The sequence below is a fragment of the Bufo bufo genome, chromosome 3, assembly GCF_905171765.1.
Source record: "Bufo bufo chromosome 3, aBufBuf1.1, whole genome shotgun sequence".
Classification (NCBI taxonomy): Eukaryota; Metazoa; Chordata; class Amphibia; order Anura; family Bufonidae; genus Bufo; species Bufo bufo.
The window spans coordinates 489026848-489039782 of record NC_053391.1 but is presented as its reverse complement, the minus strand read 5'-3'; the positions used below and the strand labels follow the sequence as shown (position 1 = coordinate 489039782).

Sequence of the window (12935 nt, the reverse complement as noted above, 5' to 3'; positions counted from 1 at the left end):
TTTTTTTCATACAAAGTCTCATATTCCACTAACTTGTGACAAAAAATAAAAACTTCCATGAACTCACTATGCCCATCAGCGAATACCTTGGGGTCTCTTCTTTCCAAAATGGGGTCACTTGTGGGGTAGTTATACTGCCCTGGCATTCTAGGGGCCCAAATGTGTGGTAAGGAGTTTGAAATCAAATTCAGTAAAAAATGACGAGTGAAATCCGAAAGGTGCTCTTTGGAATATGGGCCCCTTTGCCCACCTAGGCTGCAAAAAAGTGTCACACATCTGGTATCTCCGTACTCAGGAGAAGGTGGGGAATGTGTTTTGGGGTGTCATTTTATATATACCCATGCTGGGTGAGAGAAATATCTTGGCAAAAGACAACTTTTCCCATTTTTTTATACAAAGTTGTCATTTGACCAAGATATTTATCTCACCCAGCATGGGTATATGTAAAAAGACACCCCAAAACACATTCCTCAACTTCTCCTGAGTACGGGGATACCAGATGTGTGACACTTTTTTGCAGCCTAGGTGGGCAAAGGGGCCCATATTCCAAAGAGCACCTTTCGGATTTCACAGGTCAATTTTTACTGAATTTGATTTCAAACTCCTTACCACACATTTGGGCCCCTAGAATGCCAGGGCAGTATAACTACCCCACAAGTGACCCCATTTTGGAAAGAAGAGACCCCAAGGTATTCGCTGATGGGCATAGTGAGTTCATGGAAGTTTTTATTTTTTGTCACAAGTTAGTGGAATATGAGACTTTGTATGAAAAAAAAAAAAAAAAAAAAAAATCATCATTTTCCACTAACTTGTGACAAAAAATAAAAAATTCTAGGAACTCGCCACGCCCCTCACGGAATACCTTGGGGTCTCTTCTTTCCAAAATGGGGTCACTTGTGGGGTAGTTATACTGCCCTGGCATTCTAGGGGCCCGAATGTGTGGTAAGGAGTTTGAAATCAAATTCAGTAAAAAATGACGAGTGAAATCCGAAAGGTGCTCTTTGGAATATGGGCCCCTTTGCCCACCTAGGCTGCAAAAAAGTGTCACACATCTGGTATCTCCGTACTCAGGAGAAGGTGGGGAATGTGTTTTGGGGTGTCATTTTATATATACCCATGCTGGGTGAGAGAAATATCTTGGCAAAAGACAACTTTTCCCATTTTTTTATACAAAGTTGTCATTTGACCAAGATATTTATCTCACCCAGCATGGGTATATGTAAAAAGACACCCCAAAACACATTCCTCAACTTCTCCTGAGTACGGGGATACCAGATGTGTGACACTTTTTTGCAGCCTAGGTGGGCAAAGGGGCCCATATTCCAAAGAGCACCTTTCGGATTTCACAGGTCATTTTTTACTGAATTTGATTTCAAACTCCTTACCACACATTTGGGCCCCTAGAATGCCAGGGCAGTATAACTACCCCACAAGTGACCCCATTTTGGAAAGAAGAGACCCCAAGGTATTCGCTGATGGGCATAGTGAGTTCATAGAACTTTTTATTTTTTGTCACAAGTTAGTGGAATATGAGACTTTGTAAGAAAAAAAAAAAAAAAAAAAAAAATCATCATTTTCCGCTAACTTGTGACAAAAAATAAAAAGTTCTATGAACTCACTATGCCCATCAGCGAATACCTTAGGGTGTGTACTTTCAGAAATGGGGTCATTTGTGGGGTGTTTGTACTGTCTGGGCATTGTAGAACCTCAGGAAACATGACAGGTGCTCAGAAAGTCAGAGCTGCTTCAAAAAGCGGAAATTCACATTTTTGTACCATAGTTTGTAAACGCTATAACTTTTACCCAAACCATTTTTTTTCTACCCAAACATTTTTTTTTTATCAAAGACATGTAGAACTATAAATTTAGAGCAAAATTTCTATATGGATGTCGTTTTTTTTGCAAAATTTTACAACTGAAAGTGAAAAATGTAATTTTTTTGCAAAAAAAATCGTTAAATTTCGATTAATAACAAAAAAAGTAAAAATGTCAGCAGCAATGAAATACCACCAAATGAAAGCTCTATTAGTGAGAAGAAAAGGAGGTAAAATTCATTTGGGTGGTAAGTTGCATGACCGAGCAATAAACGGTGAAAGTAGTGTAGGTCAGAAGTGTAAAAAGTGGCCTGGTCTTTCAGGGTGTTTAAGCACTGGGGGCTGAGGTGGTTAAATAAAATAAAAAAACTCAGGTAGCCCCCGTAATTTGCTTACACTAACAAAAGAATTGATATTCCCCCCTGTTTTTTCCAGAGCTGGGCTCCATTCCTCTCCACTGCTAACATCATGTTCCTGGATGCAGCGGTGAGGTTCTGTGCACACAGGTCCCCATGCAGGCAATTGCTATGTTTAGCAGAACAGAGGATGTCATAGATCATGCCAGTGATTGGCGGCAGCAGCAGTGAACCGCTGCAGCCAGAAAGATTGTCAGCAGCAAAGAGAACTGGAGCTCAAAACTCTTAGGGGAGAAAAGGGGCGGGTATAGATTATGTTGTTATTTTAGACCATTTACAGGGGCTGCCCTGTTTTTATTGAACTTGGACAACCCCTTAAAATAAGCATATGTTGGTTTTATTTTAATTGAAATAAATTTTGAACATGTTGAAAATGTCAAGGACTTTTTCATTTTTTTAAATATATTTTTGAAAAAGCACAGGAAATGCCTTAATGAATACTTATTTGGTTCTGGAAAGCAGTGGCTTAGAAATTTACGTCAATATCAGACGGTTTGTGGCTGCCAACATTTCTGCTCCAGTAGTAATGAAGGAGTAAAGCTAGCCATACAGATTAGATAGCTCTAGGCTGAACATGTATGTTTCTTGAACTAGAGGAGTACAGAAAGCCACTGTCAGACACCTACTCCCCCCCCCCCCAAAAAAAACTGTTCCTTACTTCCTGTGAAAGCTGATGTTGAAGGAGAGTCAGAGACCCCCCACTTACACATTAGATGATCGGCCAGTCTCACTGACATTGGTGGTTTTATATGACATTTATCTAATTTGCATGGTTGTCTGCAGATCCTCAGTGTTGAAACAAGAGTCTAGCATGCCAAGACACTGTTCACACTGGCATCATGGGTTCCAAAATCAATGACAAATGTAACAGATTGGTATTAAAGGGGTTTTCCAGCCTATTCTGAAAATCCCAGAGTCCTCAAATCTTATGGACTTACCCTTCTATCACACCCCTGATGCTGCTGTTTCTGCTGTGGTCAGACTGGCCGTGGGCTCCTTCGCTCGGGTCCCAAATGGGTCTGTTCCAGAGTCTTTTTGCATTTGCATTATAGAGCTGAACATAAAGACAGGAACACATCCAATCAGGACCTGAGCAAAAGAGTCTGCCGCCAGCCTGAGCGCAGTGGAGTGGCAATACTGGTGAAGCAAAAGGAAGGGTAAGCACAGCAAAAACAACTTTTCCTCCACAGGGTCTAAAGATTTTCAGAAAAACACAGAGAACCCCTTTAATTTTATTTTGCAAAGGATCCTCGCATACCCATCTGACTAGATCCATAAGTTGTCCATTTGTCAGGGAAGGCTGAGTACTTGCGTATTCCAAATAGCAGTTTGAAGGTTAGGGCAGGCTGAGTACAAGCGTAATCCAGGTCACAGTTCCAAGGTCGGGGAAGGCAGCAAGGAGCGGAATCGGAAGACAACCAAGGCTCAGTACACGGATATCCAGACGAGATCACCTTCACTGCTTACTATTAAGGAATAACCTCAAAGCTCAGGCGAGGAGGGGGAACCACAGCCCAGCTAAGTAGGGAGACTGATCAGCAACTTAACCAGCACCAGGACAGGGACAGAGGGAAAGCATTTACTCCCTAAGTCCTGAAGGTAACTTTACAGAACTCTAATCCCAATTCACATAGGGAGAGCAGAGTGACGTCCGCACCTGCCCAGGACAGCAAGACCGCGGCAGGCATGGACCACCAGCGTGACAACATCTCCTACTTGATTATTCTCTGCTGCAACTTTCTTTTAACCTTAATACAAACTATAAATCCTATATGCCAGTGGGTTAACTACGATTTTGGAAAAGTCACATTTTCCCCATGCGTTTCACATTGCAAGCACTGCAAGAGCTCAGGCAGATTTATTTCTAAATAATAATAAAAATTGACTTAATGGTTGTCACAATAGATGATAATCTGCAATGCAATGTTTCCGCCTGGCAGTAAAGTGCACTGTGGTGACTCACGTCTTGTAGATGGATGTTATCCAGATCACATGAGCTGTGCACCACTTCCACAAGCCAGCTCTCCGGGGTGTTCATGTTCAGAGTTAGCAGAGGGGATTCAGGCATATCCAGGAACTTAGCTGATGGACCCGGAGAGAGACTGTGGTTGCTTAGAAATGTCAATTCTGGTTCAAGCACAAGACGATAGAAACTGGAAAGCAAATAGAAATACAATGTGTTAAGATCTTGTAACTCGAAAATACAGAAATCTGTCTGAAACTGGCAAAAAGGTTATTAATAGCCGAAATAAATCAAAATGAATGATTATCATTAGGCAATGATATTCGCACTGCTACAGACATCAGATTTTCTATACATCTACACTACAAGTAACCTTTGTGTTACTGTGTAAGCCCTGCACTAGAAATTATACATCACTAACATTCCCAAATACTGCTGTTGTGTGTCTAGGGAGAACTGTATTCTCTACTTATTAGTTTCATGTAGTTTACATTTTGCAAATTGTCATACCATGGCATAGACTGACAGCTTTCACTGCCAGAATTAACTACTCTGACTTCTATGTGTATAGGGATATTCCAATCCTTAGAGGACACTTCCATAAGAAATGGGTTTTCTGTTTGTTTTTTGCTCAATATTCATAGAAAGCACATTATTTATTTTAGCAGTACTCTGACATTGAAAATGTAATGGTTTTTCCAGGCTTTACTATGTGATGGCCTATCCTCAGGATAAGCCATCACTAGCTGATTGGCAGGGCTCCAACACCCCACACTCCGGCCGATCAACTGTTAGGCTCCATTCACACGCCCGCAATTTCGTTCCGCCATGATGTGCTGCCCGGACACAGAATTGCGGATCCGCACTTCCGTTCCGCAAAAAAATAGAACAAGTCCTATTCTTGTCCGCAATTGCGGACAAGAACAGGCATATTCTATTAGTGCCGGCAATATGCGGTCAGCAAAATGCGGAACACACATTGCCGCTGTCCGTGTTTTGCGGATCCGTGGACCCGCAAAACACGTTGCGGACGTGTGAATGGAGCCTTAAAGGTGTAGCTCCGTCATTAGAAGTCAGTGCTGGAGCTGCAGTGCTCTATCAACCTTGTAGTGGACAGTGCTGCTCGCATCGACTTAAATGGGAGCAGTGCTGCAGTAACAAATGCAGTCCACCACAAGATTGATGGAGCTGTGTAGGTCCGATGCCGACTTCTGGCCGCGGATTCACACCTGAAAAGCTCATCTGCGGGGGTGCCACATCAGCTACTGATGGTCTACTCTGAGGGCTAGGCCATTTATTTAGTAATGTCCAGACAATCCCTTTAAAGGGGTATTCCCATCACAGACAATGGGAGCATATCGTTAGGATATGCCCCTATTGTCTGATAGGTGCGGGTCCGACCTCTGGGAAAATAAAAACATTTGCAATATTTTTATTTAAAAAAGTCCTACAACTAACTTGATTTTGCATTCCCTCTGTCCTCAATGTGCCTTCTGTTTTACATGAAGTTTCCAGAAGCTTCAGAAGCTGAAAGCCAATATGACCTGTTGCCAAGCAGATCACACAGCTCCTTACACTTTGCTAAGTGCAGCTCTAGCTGCATCCAGGTTAATTGCTATATAACTGCCTTGCTCCGGTATCAGTTCTGCTGGTGTGTCTGGCTGCATTTTCATTATCTGTGGATTCTCTGTGTGCTTTGACCTGGCTTGCCTGAGCTATTCGCTGACCTTTGGCATGACCTCGTCTTCTGCTACCGATTCCTGGCTGTGCCTGCAGCCTGCCTGTTATCAACCCAGATCCATCTTGAATATATCATTGCCCAGGCCTGCTCCCTGCAACTGGGGACCATGACCTTAGTATTCAACCAGTAAAGACGAAATCTCCTTGCAACTGCTAATGATGTACATAGAATGTTGTTCTGAAGCTGTTGCTGACTGTCCTCTAGCTGGGGACCGGCATCCATACATATGGCAGATGCTGGCAGAAATGCCCTGTTAACTTCTCTTCACAATTGCAGCTCCTAAGTTTCTTCAAGGGTTATTGCATTTATGACATACCTATATAAATGTGCATAGGAAAAGACTTGAAATTGAGACTAGTTCCCATGTACCATGTTTAGAATTGAATAGAAAAAAAATGAAATCATGAGGCCAAACAGATTGCGAGGGAAACCAATTGATGGCTAGATCCACCAGGCACTGGCTTATGCTAAAGAAAACAATGATGTGATCAGCCAAAGTTACAAGCCAAAATCCAAAAACTGCAGAAGTAGACATTAGAATTTTATTAGTAGTTCAGCAATAAGCTTTGGGCCTCTCAAGTCAAGTGTTCACATCTCAAGATGAAGTAGGCTAACCCAAATTTTTAATATACCTTAGAAGACATACTTTCAAGAAGTCCTACTACCCATCCACACAAAGTATTCAAAACACTATATTTTTTCAAAGTACTGTAGACACTGCTGCACTGTAAATTACTCAAATTAAAAAGGCTTGCCAGCACTCCATTAAAACATGAAATTTATGTCACTTCTTTAAAGTCTTTAAGCAGTAGACACTTCACTACATTTCAAACACTAAGACTTGTTCTTAGTCACAGCGGCTATGACTAAGTCTTTATTTGTTTGAAATGCATAAGCCTCTACTGCTGCCACTTGTTAGGTTTTTCAAGATATGACAATACATTTCTCCATTTTAATCGGAGTACTGGGGGGCATTTCATTGTTTTGGATTATCACTCGTTTGTCTGATGCGGTCTTTGTAATATACCGCCTCCCCGCTCTGCACCCATGACCTGGCCAGAGGTCGATGCACGGCTGACTTTGGTTTTGGCTTATGTTTTTACTGTAAATTATTGCATGCATTCAGTACAGTTTGGCGTTTGCTGCGTACTCCGGTCAATATATATATATATATATATATATATATATATATATATATATATATACCATTTTCTGTTCATTTGTGATATATAGTTGCATAGTTACATATTTAATACAGTTGAAAACAGACATAAGTCCATCAAGTTGAACCAAGGGATAGGAGGGTACGCTATTTTAGAATAGGGAGTGAGACCCATATTTCTACACATTTTCATAACCATTAACGTCATTTACTTTTAAGAATTCATCTAAGCCCTTTTTAAAACGGTCCACTGTTCCAGTTGTAACCACGTCCTGCCGAAGTCTACTCCACAGGATTGCAGTTCTTACAGAAAAGAAACTTTGGCGCTTCTGGAGACCGGACTTTTTCTTCTCCAGTCAGACGCAGTGCCCCCCCTGTCTCTTGAGTGGATTTTACATGGAACAGCTTTTCAGAATATTTTTTGTATGGCCAATTTATATATTTGTATAGGTTATTAATGTCCCCGCTTAGACGTCTCTTCTCAAGACTAAATAAATGTAATTCTTTTAATCTTTCCTCATAACTAAGACCCTCCATGACCCTTATCAGTTTAGTCATTCTCCTCTGTACATTTTCTAGCTCCAGGACATCCTTTCTATGTACTGGTGCCCAGGACTGAACTGCATATTCCAGATGAGGCCGCACCAACGCTTTGTAAAGTGGTAATATCACATCCCTGCCTCGCAAGTCCATGCCTCGTTTAATGCATGACAATTAGGTTTGAGCGAATCACGCTTTGGTTCATTCAAACACTTTGTTTTAATGCTATTAAAATGTTTAAAATGTATTGCCTCCATTGAGGCAAAATTCGTTTCACCCGATGTCACGTGAGACTTCGGTGAATGAATTTGGTATTCCCTTCTGCATCTGTAAAAACATTTAATATTAGTAATCCAAAGTGAGGTTTGGTACCGGCTGGTACCTCGGTACCAAAACCAGACTTCGGATTGCTATTTTAAAAAGTTTTTAAAGATGCAGAAATGAATACCGAATTCATTCACCGAAGTCTTGTGCGACTTTGGTGAATAAATTCACTTGGTCTCCGTACAGTATTAAAATAAAGTGTTTGAACAAATCAACTTCGGATCTATGATTCGAAGCTCGAGTCGCTTAACGCTAATGACAATATCCTGGTAGCCTTAGAAGCAGCTGATTGACATTGCATGCTGTTATTTATTCTACAATCGACACGGACACCCAAATCCTTCTCTACAAGTGACTCTCCCAGTGCTGCTTCTCCTAGGACATATGATGCACAGAGATTATTACTGCCTGAATTCTTCATGTCTCAACCGAAATCTGTTCTCAGGTCTCTTCTACACGTTCCCAATGTTGGTGCACACTGGTCGACTACGGCTTTTTCTTACCCACAAGTGTTCAATTAGGTTGAGGTCTGGGAACAGTGGGGACATCCTTTTCATACCCATAGTACTCTAGTGTACGAAGTAACTCGTCTTGTAGGATACTACCATGGTTACCCTTTTGCTCATTAGTGTATTTAAAGAATTGTTTGGGATTTGTTTTGCTCGCTTGCCACTTTACAGATTTTATTAAGCCCTTTGTAAATGTCAAATGCTACAGCTAACCCCTCAGATTTGTATTTTTTAAGTGCCCTTTTTCATTTATTGCCCTTTTTAAAGTAACTGTAAGCCATGTGGGGTTTAATTTTAGCCGTTAATATTTGTTACCATCCCTGATTAAATTTGGCAGTGTATTTACCCAATGTAGATTTAAAGCTCTGCAATTTATCCTGAGTATTATTATGTGACAGTAGCTGCTCCCAGTCCATGCCCTGAAATGCTGCCCTCAACCCAGGGAAATCAGCCACAGTTTGCTTCTTATAGTTCAGGGGAAAAATAATTATATTGTGGTTACTTTGACCAAGTGTTTCACCAACAGTAACATTTCAAACAAGCTCTGCATTGTTAGAAATTACCAGATCCAAAAAAAAGCATTGCCCCCCCCCCCCCCCCCTCAGTAGTAGCGTCTACAACCTGGCCTATAAAGTGGTCCTGCAGCAAGCTGAGGAATTTTCTCCCCTTTGCAGTTGAGGCAGAACCATTACCCCAAGTCAATATCTGGCAAGTTAAATTCTCCCATTATGACCACTGTTTCAGCCTGTGCATCCCGCTTTATATGGTTATACAGTTGAACTTGTATCTCCTCTGTGAGTTTATTTCTCTTTGTAATTCTACCCATAAGGTTTCAACATCCTCACCCATAATTGCCTCTTTCGCACTCGCCTTCATATCACTCCTAACATACAGGCACAAGTCACCGACTTTTCTACAGACCCGGTCATTCCTAAAGAGTGTAAAACCCTGAATATTAACAGCCCAGTCAGGAGAAGAGTCCAACCATGTCTCAGCCACACCAACTACATTTATGTGATCCTCTAGTACTATAGACTCCAGCTCCCCCATTTTGCTTGCTAGACTTCTGGCATTTGTGAACAAACATTTTAAGTTACTATTTAATTTCCCATATTCAGTTGCCAGAATATCTGGGATTTTTTGGGTACCTTGGATGATATTGTTGGTTTGTAACAGGACCATGTTACCACCAGCTATGTTTTTCATGGGTGTACATTTATGTCCAGTCACCTCACTACTTCCCTCACTAACCCCAGCCCCCAATAAATCCCTATTATCTCCTCCTATATCCCACTCTCTATCTATCCCTTTATTCATATGACCCCCCTCCCTCCCCCCAGATCCTAGTTTAAAGGCTCCTTCAGCCGTCTAACCATTCTTTTCCCCAGAGCAGCTGCACCCTCCCCATTAAGGTGTAGCATGTACCTACTGTAGCTGACAGACAAGATGGCCCCATTCTCCATGAACCCAAACCCTTCCTTTCTGCACTAGCCTCTGAGCCACGTATTTAACTCCCTAAGCTCCCGCTGTCTTTCTAGTGGCTCTTGTGGCACTGGTAGTATTTCTAAACACACTACATCAGAGCTTCTCTACTAGTTTCCTAAAATAATTTTTAACCCCTTAGGGACACAGCCTTATTTCACCTTAAGGACCAGGCCATTTTTTGCAAATCGGACCAGTGTCACTTTAAGTGGTGATAACTTTAAAACGCTTTGACTTATCCAGGCCATTCTGAGATTGTTTTTTCGTCACATATTGTACTTCATGACACTGGTAAAATGAAGTCAAAAAAATTATTTTTTTTGCATAAAAAAATACCTAATTTACCAAAAATTTTGAAAAATTTGCAAATTTCAAAGTTTCAGTTTCTCTACTTCTGTAATACATAGTAATACCCCTAAAAATTGTGATGACTTTACATTCCCCATATGTCTACTTCATGTTTGAATTATTTTGGGAATGATATTTAATTTTTTGGGGATGTTACAAGGCTTAGAAGTTTAGAAGCAAATATTGAAATTTTTCAGAAATTTACAAAAACCCAATTTTCAGGGACCACTACAGCTCTGAAGTCACTTTGCGAGGCTTACATAATAGAAACCACCCAAAAATGACCCCATTCTATAAACTACACCCCTCAAGGTATTCAAAACTGATTTTACAAACTTCGTTAACCCTTTAGGTGTTGCACAAGAGTTATTGGCAAATGGGGATGAAATTTGAGAATTTCATTTTTTTGCCTAATTTTTCATTTTAACCAATTTTTTCCACTAACAAAGCAAGGGTTAACAGCCAAACAAGACTATCTTTATTGCCCTGACTCTGCCGTTTACAGAAACACCCCATATGTGGCTGTAAACTACTGTACGGCCACAAAGTGGGGCGTAGAGTGAAAGGTGCGCCGTTTGGTTTATGGAAGGCAGGTTTTGCTGGACTGGTTTTTTGACACCATGTCCCATTTGAAGCCCCCCTGATGCACCCCTAGAGTAGAAACTCCATAAAAGTGACCCCATCTAAGAAACTACACCCCTCAAGGTATTCAAAACAGATTTTACAAACTTTGTTAACCCTTTAGGTGTTGCACAAGATTTAATGGAAAATAGAGATACAATTTCAAAATTTCACTTTTTTGGCAGATTTTCCATTTTAATATTATTTTTCCAGTTACAAAGCAAGGGTTAACAGCCAAACAAAACTTATTATGTATGGCCCTGATTCTGTAGTTTACAGAAACACCCCATATGTGGTCGTAAACTGCTGTACGGGCACACGGCAGGGCGCAGAAGGAAAGGAATGCCATACGGTTTTTGGAAGGCAGATTTTGCTGGACTGGTTTATTTACACCATGTCCCATTTGAAGACCCCCTGATGGACCCCTAGAGTACTGCCACCCCTTTAGAAACTACGGGATAGGGTGGCAGTTTTGTTGGTACTAGTTTAGGGTACATATGATTTTTGGTTGCTCTATATTACACTTTTTGTGCGGCAAGGTAACAAGAAATAGCTTTTTTGGCACAGTTTTTTTTTTTGTTATTTACAACATTCATCTGACAGGTTAGATCATGCGGTATTTTAATAGAGCAGGTTGTCACGGACGCGGCGATACCTAACATGTATACAATTCTTTTTATTTATGTAAGTTTTACACAATGATTTCATTTTTAAAACAAAAAAAAGTTTTAGTGTCTCCATAGTCTAAGAGCCATAGTTTTTTCAGTTTTTGGGCGATTATCTTAAGTAGGGTCTCATTTTTTGCGGGATGAGATGATGGTTTGATTGGCACTATTTTGGGGTGCATATGACTTTTTGATTACTTGCTATTACACTTTTTGTGACGTAAGATGACAAAAAATGGCTTTTTTTACACCGTTTTTATTTTTTTACGGTGGTCACCTGAGGGGTTAGGTCATGTGATATTTTTATAGAGCCGGTCGATACGGACGCGGCGATACCTAATATGTATGCTTTCTTTTTATTTATGTAAGTTTTACACAATGATTTCATTTTTGAAACAAAAGAAATCATGTTTTAGTGTTTCCATAGTCTAAGAGCCATAGTTTTTTCAGTTTTTGGGCGATTATCTTGGGTAGGGTATGATTTTTGCGGGATGAGATGACGGTTTCATTGTTACAATTTTGGCGTACATGCAACTTTTTTGATCACTTTTATTACGTTTTTGGGAAGTAAGTTGGGCAAAATTTATATTTCATCATAGTTTTTTATTTTTTATTTTTAAGGTGTTCACCGTTCGGGTAAAGTAACATGACCGTTTTATAGATCAGGTCGTTACGGACGCGGCGATACCAAACATGTGTAGGGAATTAAATTTTTTTCATTTTTAATCAGTGATAAATGTGTTTTTTGATTTTTCCTTTTTTTCACATTTTTTTTGACCCAGACCCACTTGGTTCTTGAAGATCCAGTGGGTCTGATGTCTGTATATTATAGTACAGTACACTATATAGTGTTTTGTACTGTATTTTACTTACATTTTGTCTGAACAGATCTATGCCTTTAGCACAGATCTGTTCAGCACCATGGACAGCAGGATGCCTGAGAAGGCGTCCTGTTGCCATGGGAACCTTCCCAGTCTGCTCAGTAGTGGCCAGAACTGCGCAGACAGGGTAGGGTAAGGAGGTGGGCTGTCTGGGGGCTCTCTCCCTCTCCATTGGGGGTCTGCAAAGGCACAGGGAGGGAGCTCCCTGAGCTGTTAACCTTTTCCATACATCGGTCCGTACGGACCGCGGTATGGAAAGGGTTAAACGGCTGACATCTCATCACAGATGTCAGCCGTTTATACCAGGGTGTCAGCAATGTGCTGACACCCTGGTATACCCACTGGCCACCAACGATTATTCAAGAGGAGGCGGGCGGGGGATCGCGATCCCGCCTGCCACACCGCCCGCCTCCCACAACACCCCCCCCTGAACCTCCCGCCGCCATAATATCATTCAGGGGTGCAGGGG

At 41.1% G+C, this 12935-nt stretch overlaps 1 protein-coding gene across 2 annotated transcripts in view; it reads right to left on the bottom strand.

Annotated features, from left to right (window-relative positions):
- UGGT2 (UDP-glucose glycoprotein glucosyltransferase 2) overlaps positions 1-12935 on the bottom strand; it is a 499843-nt gene that overhangs the window by 189956 nt on the left and 296952 nt on the right. For both annotated transcript variants that reach the window (XM_040425306.1, XM_040425307.1), the window contains exon 27: positions 4194-4383. In XM_040425306.1, the coding sequence (XP_040281240.1) occupies positions 4194-4383 (190 nt within the window). The remainder of the gene's footprint in view (positions 1-4193; positions 4384-12935) is intronic.